Source organism: Manis javanica, chromosome 9, assembly GCF_040802235.1.
Source record: "Manis javanica isolate MJ-LG chromosome 9, MJ_LKY, whole genome shotgun sequence".
Taxonomy (NCBI): domain Eukaryota; kingdom Metazoa; phylum Chordata; class Mammalia; order Pholidota; family Manidae; genus Manis; species Manis javanica.
In genome coordinates this window covers 77693881-77721222 of record NC_133164.1, presented here as the reverse complement: position 1 = coordinate 77721222, position 27342 = coordinate 77693881, and the positions used below count along the sequence as shown (strand labels likewise).

The window sequence follows — 27342 nt, the reverse complement described above, 5'->3', positions numbered from 1 at the left end:
CTGTCTAATAAATTCCTAGATTGTGTTTTAGCCCTGAATTAATCATTTCTTGAAACTGATACGAAGTTTGAATGTTTAACTATCACAATTATTTTATCCCTTGCATTAAATGCTAGTAATGAACTTTAGAACGTTTCAGCTTCACTCATAGAAAATTAGAGTTCCATTATGAGTTTATATACACATATTTTTTCCCACTTACATCTTTCTAGCCATCTTAATCAGTATGGAAATGATCTTAACTGTGAAATCTGGGAAGATACCATAAAGACTTTTGAAACACATGGTGTTAACAACATAGCTTTTAGAAAATACTTAATTTTCATATGCACTTTTAGTAGGTAGGGCTCCTTTTATGTATGTTGCTGTCTCTCTTGGCTTTAACTAGAAATTATTCTTAAATACTCAGGACATTTTTTGAACTTTGAAAATTGCTCTTTTTTTGCAGTGATTAAGAAATTAGGTGTTTTGTCCATTTTAAGTTACAATGGCTTCTTCTAGAGACTTAGCCTTTTTTTTATCCTGAAGCATGACTCTGCTTATCATTATGTAGTATTCTAAAGCTGTTACTAAGTCACTTAGTGAAAGTGATTATGCACGTTTAGATATGTGATTTAACTTTTGTCATATTCTCTTACTTTGCTAGTCATTTTTAAAGTACTTACATTAACCAGGTTTTGTTTTCCAATATCAGTGATAGTTCTGCTAGTAGTTCAAAGAAACAATTCTGAAAATTCAAAGGAAGCTAACCTATTTTAGAAATAAATAAGACTTCAAAATAGTAAATTTCCCAAGAGAACCTGTATTATTAGACAAAGTGGATTATTTGTCTTTTACTTAGAGTAGAATAAAGAAGAAAATGTTACTTAGGAAGATGTGAACTTTAGGCACTGAGTAAACATAATTTAATTCATATTTTAATAATTGGATTATATATATTTCCCCTGCTTATAATTTTTCCACTATTTGAATTTAGTGGGATGTTGCACCTTTCTGTCTTTAAGACTATTTTGTAACAAACTTATTTTTCTTTTGGAAAGATTACATGCTAACACTAAACAAGAGTTTGATGTATTTAAAGCATATTTTGGTCAGCTGAATTAAAAAATTTTAGTAAATAGTAGATGAAGGCTTTAGTTTTGCACATACACCCCTGCAAAACATTAAGAATTTCCCCAAGCCGAAAGCAAAATGTCTTATTTACAATCCAGAGGTCTTATTTTCATCATCCTAAAAATTTAGAATCCAGAGTACCATTAAGTGATATTTTCCATATAAAGGGTGATTATAGCATCAAACTTTATATTTGACATTTATCACTTTTTGGCTTTTGGCATGTACTATCTTTAAAATTATTAGCTGAAATTATATATATATATATATAATCAAAAAATATAGAAGGGATAAATATTAACAATACACAATAGTCCTTACTATATATAGAATTTAAAAATCTCTTCAATGTGAAGAAAAAACACAAAAATGGAAAACTGGACAAAAGATAAAAGCAAATAGTTCAGAACAACAAAATTATAGTTTGGAAAGGAATATATGAAAAAACAATAGTAATCAAGAAATACAGTTTATAACAACTGACAAAATTATTGGCCTACAACATACCAAGTCACTGGTTAGAAATAGGAACTTGCTTTAGTTGGTCTAAATTAAAGAAAGGCTTTGTTGGAGGTAAATATGACAGTGTATGTCAAAAACTTATAGTTTATTAGCACTTGACTTATTCTTTCTGTGGGCATTTATTCTATATAAATAACTACTGATGACAAAAATTTTCTTCACATGTATTTATCTCAGCTTTATTTATAACACACAAAAGAAACCAGAAAATAGTGTCATGTAATAAAGGATTTGTTAAATTATGGTAAATCCAATGAAGAAATAGGATTTTTACTCTTAAAATAACATTATAGAAGAATATGCATGATGGAAAGGTGTTTATATTATACAAAGAAAAAATAGGTTATGAAATAATATGTATTATTTGCATTAAAGTAATCTCTATATTTCTATTTGTATCTATGTGCACATAGGGCATACATTAACACATATCGAAAAATAAGACTGTTTAAAAGTTGAAAGACTTGTCATTGTAGAACTAAACCTAAACCTAGTGGGTGCCTTATGGGTGCAGAACAAAAATGTAAACATTTTAAACCTTGACTTAGTGAAAGTTAAAGAACAGAGGATGGGGAATAAGGGGAAGACATGAATAGTTCTACTCAGCTCATCATCTGTCATAACAGGAGATTAAATGATATTATCTAAAACTGAAATAAATTGTTTTTAAAAATAATTGCCTGATTTTTAATCTTCCCTTATTTAAAATTATTTTATGTATATGTATTTACATGTGCTTATATTTCAGCATATGATATCTCATAGAGAAGAAGCAATTCCTTTGGTTACTTTTCTATGGTTAGATTAAAATAAAACTAATCTTACAGCTTTTTACTTGGAAAATATCACATATATGTACTATTTTTATTCTTACATAAATATATTTCTCTACTAGTTCTTTTGCCATTATATATATATTTAGAGGAATGCTTGGAATGATGCTCAACATTTTATTTCCAGGATTTGAAGTGATGTGTTACTTTATTCTTTGTTCTCTTTTATATGGCTTGAATTTTTTAAAAATAATGAATGTGTATTATTTTTATTAAACACAGCCATTACTTTTTAAAGGGTACTTACATTGTCCAAGGAAAGCTCAATGGTCCCCAAAATCAGAAATAATGCCGTCAACTGGATGAGTCATTCTTAGTCTTCATTTTGAGATACCCCAGTGTACCTTAACATTTTATTTCTTAATTATTTAATATTAACTTTTAAAAAGATAAGATTTTCTAGAAAAAGAATTGCTTGACTAGATGGGTAAGATTTGGGGGGAAATTATAGCATAATTTGAAGTCATGCCAGTGAGTCCTTAGGGCTATATCAAAATACTGCTCATTTCGGCAAATTGCAAATATATCTGCTCATATCATTAAGTATCTAATTCCACATATTTATCCTATCAGAGAATCCCCATACATTTTTTTCCCATGAAATGTTAAGATACTAATATATACAATGACTCATTGAACCTCTGGAAGCAACTACTCTTACCTAGAAGACAAATTATTTCTTAAACCTACATCAGCTTGCTTTATCACTTATTTTTAGCTTTTACTTTCAATTTCTCCTAGTCTAGAATCCTGACAGGATAAATAATTGTAGTTACACAGAAGTAAATCACAGCATAGTCAGAGACTTTGGATTCTGACAGACCAGTGTTGAGTCCCTGCTCAGCTCCCTACCAGCCCTTGCCAAGTAATTTAAGATCTTTACAAGCCCCAGTTTTCTCATTTGTAAAAGTGCATATAACAATACCAACTTCAGAGAATTATGACCTTTAAGTGACATAATGTGTTAAAAGTAGTTCAATAATGCCACCAGAGATGGGACTCTTTTCATCTTGCTCCTCTGCAACCTTAGCTTATATGTGGCCTTTATCCTTAAACATTTTGTATTAATAGTCACAAGATAACTACTTCTTCCTGGGCACAAAGCAGGAGAGGAAAAACCAAGGACAGAAGTATCTTTTCTCGGTGATATTTTGCCTTTTTAATGATGAAAAGACCTCCCTAGAACTTCTACCTGCATCTCATTGGTGAGGCTACCCTAGTTGCAGGGGAATCTGAAAAGTCAAATACTTTTTGTGGGGCATATAGTCATTCTAATCAAAATTTGGAGTATTCCTGGTTAAGGGGAGAGTGAATATTGGGTAGTCACCTTACAATACTGCCACTTTATATTAAATTTTTAGCACAATAATTACTAACTGGTAACTGCTGTTATCTTTAATAGTTGTTAATGTTACTACCATAGTGAACTTTATTCTTGCACTATCAGTCATAAAATCATACTTATTTTCTTAGTCTAATTATACCCAAGGGAAAGCCGCATCCCTTCACATGAAAATACTGAACAGCTAGCTGGCCTTTGAGTCTCTTCTTGGCTTTCAAACTAAATTTGCAGTTATTTTGTTATGAGTAATGCCATCAAAAGCATCTTTGCAGATTATATTTTTATTATACCCTGAATTATTTCTTCCTTCTTCATTCCCAGGAGTAGGGTTAGGGGGCTAAAAAAGTTAAACATTTCTATGTTGTTTCTCCAAAATAATTTTACTTAGTTACAAAGCTTCCAGCAGTACACTAATGTTCTTTAACCTCAAATTGTACTGGGGCACTTCTTTCTTTTAAAGGTTCAACAGATCTAACGTTCCATAAAGGGAAACCAGTAGTACTTCATCATTTTAGTTTATATGTTTAAATAAGTAGAAAGATGCAACACTTTTCACTTTGTAAAAATTTACAGTTGCACAGTGCAGGGTGTTAGGTGCACTGACCCCCGACACAGTCGAAAATCCAGGTAAAATTTTTGATTTCCCCAAAACTTAACTACTAATAGACTACTCTTGATTAGAAGCCTTACTGATAACGTAAACAGTTACACATAACATTAACACATTTTTTTTCTGTGTTACATGTATTATATACTATAAAGGAGAAGATGTTTTTTCAGACTGTCACAAATCAAAAAATTTCCAGTGTTTATTGAGCAAAATTCACATATAAGTGGATCTGCACAGTTCAAACTTGTATTGTTCAAGGGTCAACTGTATTTCCTCTTAACAAGCATTATTTATTTGCCTACTTATTTTTTCTTTTGTCATATGTAGATAATGTGGTATGAAAAACTCCAGCAAGGCACGATATTACCTGTTCCCAAAGTCCATGGTGGCAGTTGTGGAGCCTGTTCAAAGGTTTTAAACTAAGTTTTCTCTGCCAGCCAGCCTTAGTTCTCTCTTACTGAGGCTTTCAGTGCCATTAGACTTCCTATATCTAATAGGACTCAAGGAAATTTGGATAGAGAAACTTTAAAAAATATATATAATTTTGCTGGTATCTATGTTAAAATAACAGTTAAAGTCGGTGCTTTATAAAGGATATAAATCACCGTTTGGTGATTCTCATTGTCTTTTCTTGCTGCAAAGAATGTATCAGGGAGAGATAATTGACCAGTCTAATACTCAGTGTTACACAAAACCTTCATAGGTAGCAACAGTTTCATTATAGTTTAGTCTAAGTATAGCACAGAAGGAAGAAGTTGTTGGGAGAAGGGATATGTTATGGAAACTTTAAATTTTCCAGCTCCTGAAATACATCTTTATAGAATACACATTCAAATGCCCAAATATACACAGACTTATTTGAGAGAAAACCAAAAGGTGTGGTAGAGTCAGGGTGGGTTACTTACTTCCAGAGGAAGATTTGAATAAACTTTTACTCTACTTTCTTATATTAATGAATATAATTGAAAGTTCAGTTTATCCACGGTGCCTCATCTGTAACAATAATAGGGTTTGCTTTCAACAATCCACTTAATTAATTTTTTGGCACAACTTAATTGGTTGCCACTTTTTCTTTGAAATCTGTGGAAGCCATTTTTTATTTTTGCTTCTCTTTAAATAAAATGTCAATTATTCTTAGAATTTTTCTAGTTGCTAACTTTAAGTTTTAAACTATAAGTGCTCATTGAAAGCACTATATTAAAATGTAAGTGCTATTCAATCCATTTACCTACTTGCCTTAGAATTTTGTCAGTATTATTAATGATTCCCCTTTCAATTGAGTGAGCCTTATCACTAAACTTTAAGGCTCACCTTTAAAAATTTCAAATACTATGTTTAGGGGTTACTTGTTCTATAAATTGTTTTTTTTCCCCCAGCACTTTTGTTTCCTTACACTTTACTCATGAATAATGTCTATAATAATGATCCTGGAAAGAAGAGTGGGATGTCAATAAATTGAGACTATGAAGATAAGCCTAATATTAGTGTCAGCATAATATTAAAATAGCATATTGTTAATTAGTAAAAATATCTGCTCTGGTCATATTGCCAAAAGTCAGTTTCTCATATTCTTATTTGTCTGTCATAGGTTGTTAGGCAGAATTCATATTCTTACCTTCACTGATAACTTTGTTTTGATTTAGGCTTTCTTTCTAAGGGGTCTTTAGTACTAGTCAATGTAGTAATTCATATCATTTGAAATGTGTATAATTTATAGAAAGGTCTGTGGTCTAGATATTGCAGTCCAAAGTATTCTATTGTCTTCTGAGTAATTTTGGCACTTGAAGAACAAAAGGATGATTCCAGTCCATTATTTATATTTTCTAAAGACAAATTCTAAGCAGGTAACAGTGACAGGGTGCTGCCTCTTTTTATCATTATTGAGATATTGAAGAAATGTGTAACCTCAGAGGGGATATGTTTTTAATAAACAGCATCAGTAATATTTATTATTGCAAACTGTGTGATTGACTTTCTAAACTTTAATATTTAATATTCCAGTTGAAGAACCTGAAATATTAGGTATTGGCCAAACCTGTGTCTTAAGTATACTTTTGGCTTTACCTTAAAAATAAATCTTTTGGGTCTTTTGAAAAATATTGGTTTGTTGAATTCTGCATTTCCTTTGTGTGCTTTTTTCTTTTCTCCTGTCTCTTCTCATTCTGTAGATTCAGATCCAGGACATACAAGTGAAAATTGGGGGGAGAGACTTATATCTTCTTACAGGACATACTCAGGTAATTAGATTATCAGGGGCTCCTGTTCAGCTATTGGTTTCTGTCACATTTACAATTAGTTACTGTACTATAAATAACTTCTTTTCAAATATATAGATATATTTTGTTGAATAAGTAAATTACATGTGTGACACCAAATTTTCCCATTTTTGTACAATCCAGTGCATCATATCTAATGCATGCTATGTATGAACATAATAAGTGGGACCACTATATACCACCACTCAGGTGTTGCACGACACAACATGGTGGCACCGTTCACATAGAAAACAATGTGAAAGTCAATCCCTTGGAGTAGTGCAGTGCAATGACCCCTATGGGAAGATACTAAGGGCCTTAAGTCTCTTGCTCTACACCCTTCACAAAGTGTACCAAATACATTGATTTTGGCAATGTCATCTTACTCTACAGTCATGCAGTGTTTTCTTAAAAACATTTTCGGTTGAACTATCTTTACCCTTTTGACTTGGCTGCCCATGTTGAATTTAAAAATGGATTAAAACACTCTCCTTATAAGGCTGTGGCACCAGGTACAATTCATATAATTGCTCCAGATAAAAGAATACAAGGAAATATACAAATACTACAGTTTTAAAATACAAAGTAAATCTGTTCTCTAGTATGCAAAAACTAATTAGTCAAGTATTTTTCATTGTCCTGTTTTAGGTAGGCTTACATTCTTATTTCTCAACTTTTTTAAATGTGAAATACTATTTAGTCTCAGGGTATCTAAGTGTCCAGTTTTCAGCATGTAACATTTAGCTATAAAAAATTGAAATACACCTTCTGTTTCTGAAATATTTGCATTTATTTTATAAATTTGTGGTGTTGGGTGGGGGTGGTGTAAAACCAAATAATTACTCTTAAAATTAGCCTGCAAGCTGTTAATTGAGCTTGTTAGGTCAGTAATAGTACTTGGTTATCAAAATTTGGGGTGTGGAGGTCATGTTGACAATCAACATTTAATTTAAAAGACCACTTATTGTGAAAGGTGTACTTTTCTAAAATGGGATTGCTAAATGCTTAGTGCACCTGAATGAGACAAACCCACCCATAATCTGAGTGTCATTGCTAGAAATCAAAGGTACAAGCACTCAGCTGTTAGAGATTTGTGTAGACATTTTAGAACCAGAGTGGTACAACATTTTTTTCTTAAAATCGAAGTATACACATTCCAAACACGATTGATTTAATTATGTCATGGGTAGTTGAGTTGTAGTCCCATTGTTTCATTCCTTAATCAGTGACTGCCTTGTGGGAAAATCTCGTATTTAATTTTTGAGATACACTGATAGGTTTATGAGCCAGTTCCCCAAGAAAAACAATTTTCTCTCTTCTTCATGTACATTTACTTGGAATGTGACAATATTAAGCTTTCTGTTTATTCTAACAAGTCATGAAAAGAAAGCATGAATTTTTGAGAAAAGACTGAAACACTATATTTCTAAAGATCCTCTAAATCTTGAAATAAAGATTATTGAATTGTTGATAAGTCAATTTCTCAGTTTTTCTTTAGTGTTAAGTGAATAACTTGGGTTTTTCTTAAAAAATCTCTGCAGTGGTTGAGTTGAGTTTTAAAAATATAGTAGACTGCTTAATGAGCATGTGTGTCAGTATTGCTTTGTTTAAAGTTTAAAATTCTGATCTATTATTCAGGCAGGTAAATATTACAGTTATTGAAACTTGAGAAGTACATGATCATTTATTACTTACTGCAGGTCAGAGGAAACAGGTTCTTCACAGGATAGCTCCCATATAGTCAATTTTGTTGAATGCTTTAAGCTCAAAAAAGCACTCTTTGGGACATGTTAATTAAGAATTTTGAAGAATGGTATATAATTATCTTTAACCTAGCTATCTTACACCAGCTGCTGTTCACTTACCTTCTTTTTCTATCATATAAAGCATGAAACTCAGACAAATGACTAAGGTAACTCAAAAAATAGAGTTAAGTTTGGATGCTAATATATGATTTGAATTTTTATTTGAATATTTGCAGTACATCCAATTTGTTTATGCTTTTCCAAAATGTATTAATGATATATTTGATGTTTGGCAGCATGAAATTCTAATAATGAATTTATAAGTATCTAACTTTTTTCTGTAAACTGAATATATATTATTTTAGAACATTTGCTTTTTAAGACATTGCATTAAAAAGCAGTTAAACAGAGAAAAAATCTATTGTTTTGCATATGAGAAAATAAAAAATTTTCCCCAAAATGTAAGAAAATATTTTAAGGATAGATAGAATGCATTTTTTCTTTGTTTTGTTTTCTCAAGTTACTGCATACTAATTTTTCTTAAAACTTCTATTTTCTATAAAATTTTCACACTGTTTAATAGTTTAACTTTAGGCAAGAAGTACATTATGTTTAAAGATTTGGTAATTCAGATGAAAATTGTGGCTCCTCATTAAATACAAGAACCAAAGCATATACATTTCTCTAACATAAGTTTCTCTATTTCAGGTTTCTCTAAAAGACATGTTGAGGGCTTTGTAGTAAATTTAGTAAGTTAGGTGAAACACTTAGCTGAAACTGAATTTATACTAAATTGGATCATTCATTATAATGCAGTAAATACAAAAATAATTATTAGTACTATTAATAAAGACTGACTTGAATAAATCTTGGTTTTTAAATTTTGTGTAAAATTCAGGTATCAATAAAACACAATTTAGGAGCTATTGAATTTTGAGTGATTTGTGGGCAGTAGAGTTTAGGACCTCTTAGTTTTTCTAAGCCATAAAGATGCTAGCTTATCCTAATTATGCTAAGCAATATACTGAAAGAATTATTACTTTAAGTTTGTACGCCTTCAGTAGTAATATTTAAATAATATAAAACTTTTATTTCTTAAGTTTGTTAAATTATTAAATGCTTGTCTCCTATGTAGTCTAGCTGCTGACCACATCTGCCTGAAAATAAAATAATAGCTTTTTCACTAATTTTTGCTATGTTTCACATTTATTTTTAATTTATTTATATTTATAGCCCCTTTTTGCAGGGACCCTCAAACCTGGATCAGTAAATCCCAGATATCTGTATAGGTTTCTAAGAAACAGATGCCTAGACGGTTGATAGGCGGGCAGTCTGCATTAGCTTTCACAGGGCCACCTGAATTAACTCTAGAGAAGTCCTAAAGAAAGAACAGACATCTGAATCTGTTTGATCTATAGAATCCATTTTCGTCTGAATTTCCTGGCACTTAATGGGAAATGCTAGCTGTATTGTCAAAAGATTCCCCAAGTAGCTAAATCTGAGAGTATGATGGATCAAATCTCTTTGAAAAATCCTTAGACATTTTTGGATTTGCAGGATATCTGTTAACTCCCACCTCCTTGCTATCCCCAACACACACACATACTTTCTTTTACTCACTTTTTTGCTTTGATTAATAATCCATGTTCAACTATCCTGTGACTGAAATAAAGTGATCTGGTGCTTTTTTTCAGCAATTACTTTGTGTGATAAAACTTGTCATAAATACTTACCTCCTTAGAAGATTATACAGATCATTAATGGAATTAGGGAATAATTTGAAGGAACATGGCTATATAGGCTTAGCAGTAATTACAAAGAACAGAATTATAATGAATACAAGAGAAATTTCAAAGATGTAATACTAAGGAATGTTTGGAAACAAACTTTACTAGGATTAAACTTCCAAATGTTATTTTCTGAAAATGGAATAAAGATTTATTTTTTGAAAGCATTCAGGAAGAAAGTTTTATAATATAATAAAAAACTAGTGCTTTTTTATCAGCCTATTTCTAGCTCATACACACATTTCTCATACAAATGTATAGAGTCTATTTTAAAAACACTTCTTATGTTTTGCTATAATTACTTACATCTGTTTTACATTCTTACATATTTATTAATAATTCCAGAGAAAGAAGGTCCAGAAAAGAAAAAAACAAAAAAGGAAACTGGAAACAAGAAGTCCACACCAGTTAGCATTCTTTTTGGTTATCCACTCTCAGAGCGAAAGCAGATGGCACTTCTTATGCAGATGACAGCAAGAGACAACAGTCCAGGTGACACCATCATTGAGTTCATGTTTATTCTTAGTTTTCCTCTGTTTCAAGTCTTGTATTAACAATTATTTTTAACTACTTAAAATTTTCATCCTTACTTGGATTTAATCAGAATTTCTTGTAACATAAATTTGTAACTTTACATTTATTTGTATGACAATTGTTTATTGTCTGTATCTCCAGTAGATGAGAAGCTATAGAAGAACAGGGGTCTTTGTAGATAGTAGACTTTCAGAATATTTGCCACCTAAAATGAATAATTCAGAAATGGATTAGTCATTTTGAGAAATCTGTTGCAGAACTTTGTGCCTTCACTTTACTGAAGAATTATTTTACCCCAGTTTCTGTAAAGCAGCTTCTAGGTTTGTAGTTCACTAGCACCCTGCTGATGAACTGGTAATCTTATCACATTATTACTCTTAGAAACAAGAATGTAGTCTATGTTTTATTATTTAAGTTTTATTTAAAAGGAAAAATATATGCTGTATACTATCTAAGTTTATTCATAATTCATTTCACACTTCCAGTTAAGGTATTATTTGCTATGTCTTCTTGTGGGTTTGTTCATATACTGTGGCCTCCAGAAATAACTGAAGATGGCTTACTGGCAGGACCAAAACAAAGAGGGAACAAACAAACCAACCTACTAATTTATTAAAATGAGCTAAGAAGGTAGATAAATTCTAGACAGCTGGGCTGAGATAGTTATCATTATTGAGCATTGAATTTAACTGTATTCTGGTGGCTAAAAATGCAAATGAAAAATTTTAAGTTGCATAGTGCTCACTGACTGATACAAGAAAGTAAATCACTTTTGTCAGAGGAAAGAAAAACTCACTGGATCTTATACAAGACTTCAGATGACATCACTTACCTTCTTGAAGCGCATTGACAAGGACATGGTTTTTGTAGTGAGCTTTTCTTTTATTGGCTCTTTTTTTTGTTAATTGGGACACCATGGTTAAATTCTTAGTCTCTGTGTATTACAGTTTCCATCAAAGCATGAATATATCTAGTGTCTTTCACTAATAAAAATATGTTAGGGCAGGGAAGGTGCTCAAGATGGCAGTGTGAGTAGGGCGGCAGAAATCTCTTCCCAAAACACATATATATTTTTGAAAAGACAACAAATACAACTACTCCTAAAAGAGAGACCAGAAGATATAGTACAACAGCCAGGCTACATCTACATCTCCAAGAACTCAGCATCTCATGAAAAGCGTAAGATACAAAGCCATGACTCGGCAGGACCCGAGCACTCCTCCCACTCCAGCTTACCAGCAGAAGGAAAAGAATCAGAAAGGGGAGGGAGTGGAAGTACAGGACTACTAAATAACCAGCCCTAGTAATCTGTACTGGGAGCACAGACACACATTACATGGTGTACTGGATATTAGAGAAAAGGAAAAGTAAAATCTGAGATGGAGACTGTGAACAGGTCCCCACAGCCAGCTCCCCTGGGACAAAAGAAAAGTGGGTCAAGGGCTTACTAGCTGGACAAAATCGTCCTGGCACACTCAGCCCAGCACGTTGGGAATCCTAAGGAACTTCAAGAGCCCCAACCCCCTGGAGGGTAACTCAGACCCGAAGCCCCTCATGGCAATAAGCAGCCTGCCATTCATTCCCACTGGCTGGTGCTGCAAGCAAACCGGCTGACCCGCCACAGCTGCAGAGCAGCCAGAGAATAGACCTGCCCACAGCAACCACCCAAAGTGTCCTCCGAGAGCCCAGCTAACCATCCCAGACCAATAGGCTGCTGCCAGCACGTAGCTGCCCAGCACAGACAGAGGTCTGGAAGGCACAAAGGGGCGCTGTTCTCACAGGAGAACACACACTACGCGTCTGCCACCCCCCACAGGGCTCTAGACTAACCTGAGGAGCGCCCTGCCCATGGCAGCTCAGGAGATTATCCCAGAGACTGCTCTCTGTGTGCAGGTAACTGGCACAGGCAGTGGAAGCTGGAGAAAGGTCCAGAAGGCACAAAGGGGCGCCATTCTCACAGGAGGACACCCTACACATCTGCCACCCCTTGCAGGGCTCTAGGCTACCCGAGGGCCACTCCGCCCATGGCAGCTCAGGAGATTATCCCAGAGACTGCTCTCTGTGTGCAGGTAACTGGCACAGGCAGTGGAAGCCGGAGAAAGGTCCAGAAGGCACGAAGGGGTGCCATTCTCACAGGAGGACACCCTACACATCTGCCACCCCTTGCAGGGCTCTAGGCTACCCGAGGGCCACTCCGCCCATGGCAGCTCAGGAGATTATCCCAGAGACTGCTCCCGCTGTGTGGGTAACCGAAACAGGCAGCAGAAGCCAGAGCAAGGTCCAGAAGGCACAAAGAGGTGCCATTCTCGCAAGAGAGCACACCCAACATGCCAGCGACCCTGCACAGTGCCCTAGGCTAGGCTGAAGGTGGCTCCACCCATGGCAGCTCAGGAGATTATCCCAGAGACTGCTCCCGGTATGCAGGTAACTGACACAGGCGACAGAGAAGGGCAAGGCTACCAGCAAGCAGAAGGGACTTTGTTCTCCCAGCTGACACACACGTCACCTGCCTGCGACCACTTCTGTCGCCATGAAAAGGCAGAAGAATCTGCTGCAGTTAAAAATCACTCAGACAACCCCAGAGAGAGGGCCTGGTGAGATAGATATAACCAATCTTCCTGAAAAAGTATTCAAAATAAAAGTCATAACCATGTTGATGGACTTGCAGAGAAATATGCAAGAGCTAAGGGATGAAGTCAGGAGGGAGATAACATTAATGAAACAATCAATAGAAGGACTTAAGAGCAGAATGGATGAGGTGTAAGAGACTGTTAATGGAATAGAAATAAGAGAACAGGAATACAGAGAAGCTGAGTCAGAGAGAGATAAAAGGATCTCCAGGAATGAAAGAATATTAAGACAACTGTGTGAACAAACAGGACAATATTCACATTATAGAAATATCAGAAGAAGAAGAGAGAGAAAAAGGGATAGAAAGTGTCTTTGAAGAAATAATTGCTGAAAACTTCCCCAAGCTGGGAAAGGAAATAGTCTCTCAGACCATGGAAGCCCACAGATCTTCCAACACAAGGGAAACAAGGAGGACAACACCAAGACATATGATAATTAAAACAGCAAAGATCAAGGACAAGGACAGAGCAGAGAGGAAAAAAATCACGTACAAAGGAAAAGCCATCAGGCTATCATCAGACTTATCAGCAGAAACCTTACAGGCCAGAAGAAAGTGGTATGATATATTTAATATAATAAAACAGAAGGGCCACAAACCAAGAATACTCCACCCGGTAAGAATATCATTTAAATTTGAAGCAGGGACTAAACAATTTCCATTTAAGCAGAAGTTGAGGGAATTTACCTCCCATAAACTATCTCTATCTTGTATTTTTGAGAGACTGCTATAGATAGAAGTGTCCCTAAAGGTAAATAGCCATCACCAGAGAAAATAAACCACAGTAAAGGAAGTAGACCAATTAATTACTAAGCAAATGCAAAATAAAATCAGCTACGTACAAAGTGAGTCAAGGGATACACAGTACAGAATATGACACCTAATATATAAAGAGAGGAGAAGGAAGAAAAAGAAGGGAGGAAACATAAAGAACCTTTAGATTGTGTTTGAAATAGTGTATAAAGTGAGTAAGTTAGACTGTTAGATAGTAAAGAAGCTACCCTTGAACCTTTGGTAACCACAAATCTAAAAGCTGCAATGGCAATAATTATCTAGAATTGAATGAAAACAAAAATACAACATATCAAATTTAAGGAAAACACCAAAATCTGTGCTCAGAGGGAAACCAATGGCAAATGTTTACATTAAAGGGAAGACAATAATCTAAGCATCCACCTCAAGAAGATAGCAGAAGAATAAATCAAACCTAAATTAAAAATTAAGGAAATAATGAAGATCAACATAGAAATCAATGGATTAAAAACAGAAGGAAACAGAGAAAAGTACCCAAAATCTTGTTCTTTGAAAAGGCCAAACTGATAAACCTTGAGCTATGCTAAGAAAAAGAAGATACCAATTACTAAAATGAAAAACAAAGGAGAAATAGCACTATACCCCTTATGGAATTAAAGGATCATAAAGGGATATTATGGACATAATTCCAATAATTTTTTAGGAAGATTAAAATAGAAGCTTTCCTTGACAGAACAGACTACCAAAATTAACTCAAGAGAAACAGAAAATCTGAATAGATATAGGCCAGGGTAAAAACTTGAATCAGTAAATACAAATCTTCCCACAAAGAGAAGGCCAGGTCCAAATGTCTTCACCAGTGAATTCTATAAAATGTTTAAGGAAGACAGTTCAAGATGGTGGTGTGGGTAGTGCAGCGGAAATCTCCCAAAACCGTATATATTTTTGAAAATACAACAAATATAACTATTCCTAAAAGACCAGAGGATACAGTTCAACAGCCAGGCTGCATCTACATCTGTGAGAACTCAACATCTCATGAAATGGGTAAGATACAAAGCCGTGACCTGGCGGGACCTGAGCACTCCCCCCACCCCATCTCATCAGCAGGAGGAAATGAATCAGATTGGTGAGAGAGTGGAAGCATAGGACTATTAAATAACCATCCCAGTAATCTGCACCAGGAGCATAGGAACACACTGCATGGTGTACTGAATATTAGAGAAATGGAAGAGTAAAATCTGAGATGGAGACTGCAAGCAAGTCCCCACAGGCGGTTCCCCTAGGACAAAAGAAAAGCGGGAGCAGGGAGGAGCCAAGATGGCGGCGTGAGTAGGGCAGCAGAAATCTCCTCCCAAAACTATATTTTTGAAAATACGACAAATACAACTATTCCTAAAAGAGAGACCAGAAGATACAGTACAACAGCCAGGCTACATCTTCATCTGCAAGAACTAAGCACCATGGGAGGGTAAGATACAAGCCGTGGCCAGGCGGGACCCGAGCAACCCTCACCCCAGCTCCCTGGCCAGAGGAAAGGAGTTGGAGCAGGGAAGGAGTGGGAGCCCAGGACTGCTAAATACCCAGCCCTAGTCATTGGCACCGGGAGCACAGACACACAGTGCATGGTGTGCTGGATATTAGGGAAACAAAATAGTAAATCCTGCAAGAGGTCCATGCAGCCGGTGCCCAGGGACAAAAGAAAAGCGAGTGCTTTTTGAAAGTCTTATAGGGACAGGGGCCTCACAAAAAAATGGAAGTGTCCCAGCACACTCAGCTCAACAGCTGGGAATTCCGGGGAACTCTGGGTACCCTAACTGTCTGGGAGCAGCGCAGCTCTGAGGCCCCTCATGGCAATAAACAGCCTCCCTTCCATTCCCCTCCGGTGCAGCCCCACCATAGCAGGAGAGCAGCCTGAGAGCAGCCATACCCACAGCAACCGCCCAGAGTCTCCTCTGCAGCTGCCCAGGTCAGATGCAGAGGCCCCATCGGTGCACAGCTGCCCATCACAAGCTGCTAGTGGTCGCCATTCTCACAAGACAGGAAGGTGGTCACCAAACAAGAAGGGACTTTGTTCTCCCAGCTGACACACGTGTCAACTGCCCACGACTATGTCTATCACCATGAAAAGGCAGAAGAATTTGATCCAGACCAGAATCACACAGACAACCCCTGAGAAGGAGCCTGTGGAGATGAATTTAACCAATCTTCCTGAAAAATAACTCAAAATAAAGGTCATAACCATGGTAATGGAGCTGCAGAGAAATATGCAAGAGCTAACAGATAAAGTGGAGAGGGAGAATACAGAAATAAAACAATCTCTGGAAGGATTTAAGAGCAGACTGGATGAGGTGCAAGATGCCATTAATGGAATAGAAATCAGAGAACAGGAACACAGAGAAGCTGAGGCAAAGAGAGAGAAAAGGATCTCCAGGAATGAAAGAATATTAAGACAACTGTGTGACCAATCGAAACAACAATATCTGCATTATAGGGGTACGAAAAGACGAAAAGAGAAAAAAGGGATAGAAAGTGTATTTGAAGAAATAATTGCTGAAAAATTCCCCAAACTGGGAGAGGAAATAGTCTCTGAGACCACGGAAGCCCACAGAACTCCCAACAGAAGGGACCCAAGGAAGACAATACCAAGACACATAATAATTAAAAAGCAAAGATCAAGGACAAGGACAGAGTATTAAAGGCAGCCAGAGAGAGAGAAAAAGGTCACCTACAAAGGAAAACCCATCCAGCTATCATCAGACTTCTCAACAGAAACCTTACAGACCAGAAGAGAATGGCATGATATATTTAATGCAATGAAACAGAAGGGCTTTGAAACAAGGATACTGTATCCAGCACGATTATCATTTAAATATGAAGGAGAGATTAAACAATTCCCAGACAAGCAAAAGTTGAGGAAATTTGCCTCCCATCAACCACCTCTACAGGGCATTTTAGAGGGACTGCTCTAGATGGAAGCACTCCTAAGGCTAAGTAGATGTCACCAGAGAAAATAAAACCACAGTAAAGAAAGTAAACCAATCAAATACTAACTAAAGGCAAAAAGTAAAATCAACTAATCACAAAAGCAGTCAAAGGAAACACAAAAGAGCACAGAATAAAACACCTAACATATAAACAATGGAGGAGGAGGAATAAGAAGGGAGAGAGACAGAAAATCATCAGACTGTGTTTATAATAGCTCAATAAGCAAGTTAAGTTAGACAGTTAGATAGTAAAGAAGCTAACCTTAAACGTTTGGTAACCACAAATCTAAAGCCTGCAATGGCAATAAGTACATATCTTTCAATAATCACCCGAAATATAAATGGACTGAATGCACCAATCAAAAGACACAGAGTAATAGAATGGAAGACCCGTCTATATGCTGCTTACAAGAGACTAACCTAAAACCCAAAGACATGCACAAACTGAAAGTCAAGGGATGGAAAAAGATATTTCATGCAAACAACAGGGAGAAAAAAGCAGGTGTTGCAGTACTAGTATCAGACAAAATAGACTTCAAAACAAAGAAAGTAACAAGAGATAAAGAAGGACACTACATAATAATAAAGGGGTCATTCCGACAAGAGGATATAACCATTATAAATATATATGCAACCAATACAGGAGCACCAACATATGTGAAACAGATACTAACAGAATTAAAGGAGGAAATAGAATGCAATGCATTCATTTTAGGAGACTTCAACACACCACTCACTCCAAAGGACAGATCAACCAGACAGAAAATAAGTAAGGACACAGAGGCACTGAACAACACACTAGAACAGATGGACCTAATAGATATCTACAGAACTTTACACCGAAAAGCAGCCGGGTACACATTCTTCTCAAGTGCACATGGAGCATTTTCCAGAATAGATCACATACTAGGCCACAAAAAGAGCCTCGGTAAATTCAAAAAGATTAAAATTCTACCAACCAACTTCTTGGACCACAAAGGTATAAAAACAGAAATCAATTGTACAAAGAAACCAAAAAGGTTCACAAACACATGGAGGCTTAACAACATGCTCCTAAATAATCAGTGGATCAATGATAAAATTAAAATAGAGATCAAGTAATATATGGAAAGAAATGACAACAACAGCACAAAGCCCCAACTACTGTGGGATGCAGCAAAAGCAGTTCTAAGAGGAAAGTATATAGCAATCCAGGCCTATTTAAAGAAGGAAGAACAATCCCAAATGAATAGTCTAAAATCACAATTATTGAAATTGGAAAAACAACAACAAATGAGGCCTAAAGTCAGCAGAAGGAGGGACATAATGAAGATCAGAGAAGAAATAAATAAAATTGAGAAGAATAAAACACTAGAAAAAAATCAATGAAACCAAGAGCTGGTTCTTTGAGAAAATAAACAAAATAGATAAGCCCCTAGCTAGACTTATTAAGAGAAAAAGAGAATCTACACACATCAAAAGAATCACAAATGAGGAAGGAAAAATCACGATGGACCCCACAGAAATCCAAAGAATTATTAGAGAATACTATGAAAACCTATATGCTAACAAGTTGGAAAACCTAGAAGAAATGGACAACTTCCTAGAAAAATACAACCTTCCAAGACTGACCAAGGAAGAAACAGAAAATCTAAACAGACCAATTACCAGCAATGAAATTGAAGCGGTAATCAAAAAACTACCCAAGAGCAAAACCTCCAGGCCAGATGGATTTAACTCAGAATTTTGTCAGACATACAGAGAAGACATAATACCCTTTCTCCTTAAAGTTTTCAAAAAAAATAGAACAGGAGGGAATGCTTCGAAACTGATTCTATGAAACCAGCATCACTCTAATACCAAAACCAGGCAAAGACCCCACCAAAAAAAGAAAATTACAGACCAATATCCGTGATGACCATAGATGCAAAAATACTCAACAAACTGTTAGTAAAATGAATTAAAAAATTCATCAGGAGGATCATACAACATGATGAAGTGAGATTTATCCCAGCAATGCAAGGATTGTACAATATTAGAAAATCCATCAACATCACCACATCAACAAAAAGAAGGATAAATCCACATGATCATCTCCAGAGATTCTGGAAAAGCATTCGACAAAATTCAACATGCATTCATGATAAAAACTCAACAAAATGGGTATAGAGAGTAAGTACCTTAACATAATAAAGGCCATATATGACAAACCCACAGCCAACATCATACTTAACAGTGAGAAGCTGAAAGCTTTTCACCTAAGATTGGGAACAGGACAGGGTTGCCCACTGTCCCCACTGTTATTCAACATAGTACTGGAGATCCTAGCGATGGCAATCAGACCAAACAAAAAAATACAAGACATCCAGATTGGTAAGGAAGAAGTTAGACTGTCCCTGCTTGCAGATGACATGATATTGTACATAAAAAACCCTAAAGACTCCACTCCAAAACTACTAGAACTAATATCGGAATTCAGCAAAGTTGCCAGATACAAAATTAACACACAGAAATCTGTGGCTTTCCTATACACTAGCAATGAACTAGCAGAAAGAGAAATCAGGAAAACAATTCTATTCACAATTGCATCAAAAAGAGTAAAATACCTAGGAAAAACCTAACCAAGGAAGTGAAAGACCTATACCCTGAAAACTATAAGACACTCTTAAGAGAAATTAAAGAGGACACTAACAAATGGAAATTCATCCCATGCTCTTGGCTAGGAAGAATTAATATTCTCAAAATGGCCATCCTGGCTAAAGCAATCTACAGCTTCAATGCAATCTCTATCAAAATACCAACAGCATTCTTCAACGAACTGGAACAAATAGTTCTAAAATTCATATGGAATGACTGAAGACCCTGAATAGCCAAAGCAATCCTGAGAAGGAAGAATAAAGAAAGGTGAATCTCACTTCCCAACTTCAAGCTCTACTACAAAGCCTCAGTAATCAAGACAATTCAGTACTGGCACAAGAATGGACCCACAGACCAGTGGAACAGAATAGAGAGTCCAGATATTAATCCAAGCATATATGCTCAATTAATATATGATAATGGAGCCATGGACATACAATGGGGAAATGACAGCCTCTTCAACAGCTGGTGTTGGCAAAACTGGACAACTACATGTAAAAGAATGAAACTCGATCATTGTCTAACCCCATATACAAAAGTTAATTTGAAGTGGATCAAAGACCTGAATGTAAGTCATGAAACCATAAACCTCTTAGAAAAAAACATATGCCAAAATTTCTTCGACATAAACATGAGCAACTTCTTCATGAACATACCTCCTCGGACAAGGGAAACAAAAGAAAAAATGAACAAAATGGGACTATATCAAGCTGAAAACTTCTGTACAGCAAAGGACACCATGAAGAGAACAAAAAGGCATCCTACAGTTGGGAGAATATATTCATAAATGACATATCCGATAAAGGGTTGACATCCAAAATGTATGAAGAGCTCACATGCCTCAACAATCAAAAAGCAAATAATCCAATTAAAAAATGGGCAGTGTCTCTGAACAGACATTTCTACAAAGAAGGAATTCAGATGGCCAACAAGCACATGAAAAGATGTTTCATATCACTAATCATAAGGTAAATACGAATTAACACCACAATGAGATATCACCTCACACCAGTAAGGATCGCCACCATCCAAAAGACAAACAACAACAAATGTTGGTGAGGTTGTGGAGAAAGCGGAACCCTCCTACACTGCTGGTGGGAATGTAAATTAGTTCAACCATGTGGAAAGCAGTATGGAGGTTCCTCAGAAAACTAAAAATAGAAATACCATTTGGCCCAGGAACTCCACTCCTAGGAATTTACCCTAAGAATGCAGCAGGCCAGTTTCAAAAAGACATATGCACCCCTATGTTTATCGCAGCACCATTTACAATAGCCAGAAATGGAAGCAACCTAAGTGTCCATCAGTAGATGAACAGATAAAGCAGAGGTGATACATATACACAATGGAATATTATTCAGCCATAAGAAGAAAACAGATCCTCCCATTTGTAACAATATGGATGGAGCTAGAGGGTATTATGGTTAGTGAAATAAGCCATGGTGGAAAAAGACAAATATTAAATGATTTCACTTCTCTGTGGAGTATAAGAACAAAGAAAAATAGTGAAGGAACAAAATAGCAGCAGACTCACAGAACCCAAGAATGGACTAACACTTTCTAAAGGGAAAGGGACTGGGGAGAATGGGTATGAAGGGAGATATAAGGGGGGATAAAAGGGGAATTATTACAATTAGCAGACATAATGTAGAGTAAAACTTAAAAGATGGGAATCAAAGCACATTCTTTCCTCTTTTATTGTACCACATTTTAAAGGTATTTTTCCAAGGGAAGGGCTGTACAGCACAGGGAAGACAAGTATTGATTTTGTAGCATCTTATTATGCTGATGGACAGTTACTCTAATGGGGTATGTGGGGGGGACTTGATGAAGGGGGATGTCTAGTAAACATAATGTTACTCATTAAATTGTAGATGAATAATACCAAAAAAAAGTGTATTAGGGCAGCCTGCTTTTTTATGTAGAGCATATTGTTTTGGTTATTCCCCAACCTTTTCACCCCCAGCTTGGAAAGACTGTGGCTTATTTAGAGATACTTTACAGTGTTAAAATTTTAAATGTTTCTGTAAAATTTTGACATTGAGTCAGACTTTAACAGCTAGGAAAACTTAGATTTCAGAACTGATTGGTTTTACACCATGAAGCTTAGAATAACAGAGTTAATACAGTAAGGCAGAAGTCCTCCCCCATCTACAGCATCCTCCCATTTGAGAGGAAACCAGTAGTAATAGTTTCTTATCTCCTAGAAATTTTCTAGGTACAAACATTCAAATACATGTCTTTTATTGTAGTTTGTTTTTAAGTTAAATAAGATTATACTACGATATTGTTCTGCAGCTGGGTGTTTTCATTTAAGGGTACTTAGTTAACTTTATTAGTATATGTAAAACTAGAATTGGAAGATTTTTAAATGTCAAGCTGTTTACCAGTATATATATATATGTATGTATGTATGTATATGTATGTGTCTGTGTGTGTATGTATATATATGGAGTAACAGTATATATATATATATATATACACACACACACACACACACTTGGAATTTAGGATTCATTGTTTTGTCCATTACATAATTATTTTTCCATGTGTTATGTTTACCTTGATTGATATTATGGAAAGTATTATTTTTAGTGTGTGTATGTGAATATTATTTCAGCATGATGACTAACAAAATGTTGCATGAATTAATTCCTTGCAAGTTGTGTGAATTAAAAAAAAGGTCCTTTTGTTTTTAAGAAATTCTACAGCTGATTTTCTTAGTAAATAATTTGACTGTAAAGACTATAATAAAAATTCATTTATTCTACAAGTGACTTCATGATTCCCATTATGTTCCAAAAAGTCTTCTAAGCTGTCAAGATAGAGTGATGAATAAGATAGACAAAGGTCTTTGCTCCTGTGGTGTGTACATTACAGAAATACATAGATAGGAAATTGTTACTGACTAAGTGTACTTTAAAATCCAAAAGTAAACTTTAAACTTTATTCTTATTTGAGGAAGAGATACTGCCTTAGCACTCTCATCATGTCAATTTGTAAGAAAATTTTTATGATGCCAGATCATTTTCCATAGACTTTTTTTCTTACAGCAGTTATTTCTTTTAAATGGTTGTAAATTTTCAGAATTTATCACTAACATTGTACATATATCATGAATCCTTAAATGATTTAGGAAACCAGTTTGTGGTTTTGTTTTGTTTTTCCCAGTAGTTCTGAATGGAGCGGAAAGAACTTGGGCAGGAACTATTTTAACTAAACTGAGTAAAACTCAAAAGATGGGAATCAGAGCACATTCTTTCCTCTTTTGTCATCCCACTTTTTAAAGGCCTTTTTCCAGACTGTCCTTATTTCTTGTAGTTCTTAAGCTGCATTTTCATACGAAAATCATCCATGAGCTTAATATGTATGGGACTTCTTAAAATTAGAATGGAGTTCCAGAACTTGAGTCAAAAGTGGGAACTCTAGCCTTCAATGTCATCTCACATAGGCTTAGAATAACAGAATTACATGCCATGAAAAATACATTTTTTTGCAGTTAATCAAATTATTCATTGAGCAAACACTTAAGGGTATACATATTTGATAGATTATCATTTTAAGCCAATTTTATGAATTGATAGAATAAAAGTTTTTCTAAATTAACTCATGAATAAGGAGGGTAGGAAGGAATTAACTCATGCAAAAAGGAAGATCTACTTCATATATTTCGGTTAAATTATTTATGTATCATCCAAGTCAAGGTTTGGGTTGTTAGGGTGAAAAGATATTCTCCCTGTTCAGGAAATTAGCAGTTACCTGTAGAAGCGTTTAATTGAATATACAAAATACCTAGCACCAAATTTTTGTTAACTTTATTGTTTCTTTCAGATTCCACACCAAATCATCCATCACAAACAACACCGGCACAAAAGAAAAATCCCAGTTCCTCATCTCGACAAAAAGATAAAGTTAATAAAAGAAATGAACGTGGTGAAACTCCTTTACACATGGCAGCTATTCGAGGAGATGTGAAACAAGTCAAGGAATTAATAAGCTTAGGTGCAAATGTGAATGTGAAAGATTTTGCAGGTAAGATTGGTAACTAAAGATAAGTACCCAGGAACTAAAATTTATCATCTAAACAGATTCTGGATATAATTTCATCTATATTCTTCATTCCTCATTCTGAAACAAAAGCATTTTAAAAGTGTACTTTATTATAAAACTATTTGGAGGGTGCTCATAAAATCCTGATCTCTTCTGCAATTCCATGTCAAAATTACTCATTTTTAAATATTAAACTTATATTTTAATGGACATATTACTGTATAATTGTTTATCCAATCCAGGTTCTGTTCTACACGAATTAGAGTTACATAATGTACTCAGAGTAGTTAGTTCATTCATAAATCTTTGAAGAACGTTTATTAACTTGAGTCTGAGTAATAGAATAGAGTGCCAGTGGTATTTCATTTTAATTATTCAAATACTGTATCAATACATTCTTACCATAAAGAATTTAAACAGTAGAACCAGACAGGGAATAATACAGAATTTCCCTTTAGTTTCACATACTGTAGTACCCACCTGCACCCCACCCTGCCCCAGTTTTTTTTAACTAAAGTATAGTTATACAATATTATATTGGTTTCAAGTATACACCACAGTGGTTCAGCAGTTACACACATTATTAAATCATCACCCCAACTAGTGAAGTTAATACATGTCAACATAGAAAGATATTACAGAACCACTGACTATATTCTCTATGCCAAGCTTTAATCCCTATAAACAACTTACATTGTGATTGAATTTTTGTGCCCCTTTATCCCCCTCACCCTCCTCACCCACCTGCCCCACCCCTCCCTGATGACAACCACCAGTCACTTCTCAGTGACTGTTGCTCTTTGTTCATTTTCTTTTGTTTTGTTTTTATATTCCACAAGTAAGTGAAATCATATGGTATTTGTCCTTCTCCACCTGGCATATTTCACTTAGCATAATACCTCTAGGTTCATCCATGTTGTTGCAAATGTCAGGGTTTCCTTCATTTTTATGACTGAATAATATGCAATTGTGTATATGTAGCACATCTTCTTTATGCATTCATCTGTTCATGAACATTCTGGTTGTTTTTGTGATTATTGTAAATAAAGCAGCAGTAAACATAGGAGTACATGTATCTTTTCAAATTAGGGGGTTTTTTTTCAACTAAATTCCTAGAAGTGGAGTCACTGGGTCATGGTATTTCTACTTGTAGTTAATTGAGGAAACTCCATAATGCTTTCCAAATTACATTCAGTGGCTGTACCAATTTACATACCCCCTAACAGTGTAGGAGGGTTCCCTTTTCTTCATACCCTCACCAACACTGTTCCTTCTTACCTTTTGGACAGGGTCATTCCAACTGGTATGAGGTGATATCTCATTGTGGTTTTGATTTGCATTTCCCTGACTATTAGTAATGTGGACCATCTTTTCATGTGCCTGTTGGCCATCTCTGTGTCTTCTTTGGAAAGATCTCCCTTTTTTTGATCGGGTTATTTTTTGGGGGGTGAAATATATGAGTTCTTTATATATTTTGGATGTTAACATGTTATTAGATAAATCGTTTATAAATATACCCTCCCATATTGTAAGTTGCTATTTTGTTCTGATGATGGTGTCCTTTGCTGTACAGAAGCATTTTAGTTTGATGTAGTCCCACTTGTTCATTTTTTATTTTGCTTTCATTACCTGAGATGTGTCCAGGAAAAAATAGCTCATGCTTATGTTTAGGGGATTTTTGCCTAAGTTTTTTTCTCAGAGTTTTATGGTTTTATGTCTTACAGTTAGGTCTTTAAGCCATTTTGAGTTACTTTTATGTATGGAGTTAGACAGTAATCTAGTTTCATTCTCTTGATGTAGCTGTCCAGTTTTGCCACCACCAGTTATCAAAGAGGCTGTTTTTTCTCAATTATATAATTAAAGCTCCTTTATTGTATACTAAATGACTATATCTGCATGGATTTATATATGGGCTCTCTATTCTGTTCCATTAATCTACAGGTCTGTTCCTCTGCCAGTACCATACTGTTTTGATTACTATAGCTCTGTAGTGTAACTTGAAGAGAGGGAGCATAATACTCCCAGCCTTGTTGCTCTTCCATGAAATTGCTTTGGCTATTCAGGGTCTTTTGTGGTTCCATATGAATTTTAAGATTATTTCCTCTGGTTCATTGAAAAAGGCTATTGGTATTTTGATAGGGATTGCATTGAATCTGTTAATTACTTTGACAGGATGCCATTTTGACAATTTTAATTCTTCCTATCCATGAGCATGGGATAGATTTCCATGTATTTGTGTCTTCTTTAATTTCTCTCATGAGTTGTCTTTATAGTTTTCAGCATACAGGTCTTTCACCTTCTTGGTTGGGTCTGTTCCCAGGTAATTATATTCTTTTTGATGCATTTGTAAATAGAATTATTTTCCTGATTTCTCTTTTTGCCACTTTGTTGTTAGTATATAGAAAAAGAACACATTTCAGTGTATCGATTTTACATTCTGCAACTTTGCTGAATGCAGTTATTAGTTCTCATAGTTTTTTCATGGTGTCTTTAGGATTGTGTGTGTGTGTGTGTGTGTCTGTATAAATCATATCTGTGAATAGTGACAGTTCACTTCTTCCTTACCAATGTAGATGCCTTGTATCTCTTTACCTTGCCTGGCTGCCATGGCTAGAACCTCTAGTACATGTTGAATAAAAGTGGTAAGAGTGGATATCCTTGTCTTATTCCTGATCTTAGAGGAAAAGCTTTCAGCTTTTCTTCATGGAGTATGATACTAGCTCTGGGTTTGTCATATGTGGCCTTATGTTGAAGTATGTACCCTCTGTACCCATTTTGTTGAGTGTTTTATCCATGAATGGATGTTGAATTTTGTCAAATGCTTTTTCAGCACCTGTTGAGATGATCATATGGTTTTTATTCTCCTTCTTGTTAATGTGGTGTATCACTTTGATTGATTTGCAAATATTATACCATCCTTGCATTCCTGGAATAAATCCCACTTGGTCATGATGATCCTTTTGATGTTTTTTTAACTTGATTTGTTAGTATTTTGTTGAGGTTTTTGCATCTATGTGCATCAGGGATATTGATCTGTAATTTTCATTTTTTGTAGTGTCATTGTCTGGTTTTGGTATTAGAGTAATACAGCCTCATTAAATGAGTTTGGAAGTATTCCCTCCTCTTCTACTTTTTAGGATATTTTAGGAAGGATGGGTACTAGCTCTTCTTTAAATGTTTGGTAGAATTTAGCTGTGAAGCCATTGGTTCTGGACTTTCGTTTGTTGGGAGTTTTTTGAATACCAGCTCAATTTCTTTGCTGGCAATTGGATTGTTCAGATTTTCTGCTTCTTCCTGGGTCAGTCTTGGAAGGTTGAATTTTTCTAGGAATTTGTCCCTTCTACTTTGTCCTATTTATTGGCACATAATTTTTCATAGAATTCTCTAATAATTATTTGTATTTGCGTGGTGTCAGTTGTAACTATCTCTTTTTCATTTCTGATTTTGTGTCCGCTTTCTATTTTTCATGATAAAACTGGCTAGGGGTGTTTCTGTTTTGTTCATCATATCAAAGACCCAGCTCTTGGTCTCCTTTTTTTTTTTTTTTTCTGGTTTAGTCTCTATTT

General features: G+C 35.3%; 1 protein-coding gene across 3 annotated transcripts in view; it reads left to right on the top strand.

The window, feature by feature from the left end:
- ANKRD12 (ankyrin repeat domain 12) overlaps positions 1-27342 on the top strand; it is a 182188-nt gene that overhangs the window by 73415 nt on the left and 81431 nt on the right. For 2 of the 3 annotated variants that reach the window (XM_037008382.2, XM_037008380.2), the window contains exons 4-6: positions 6589-6657; positions 10553-10699; positions 23558-23758. In XM_037008382.2, the coding sequence (XP_036864277.2) occupies positions 6589-6657; positions 10553-10699; positions 23558-23758 (417 nt within the window). The remainder of the gene's footprint in view (positions 1-6588; positions 6658-10552; positions 10700-23557; positions 23759-27342) is intronic. The other variant, XM_037008384.2, reaches the window with a different exon arrangement.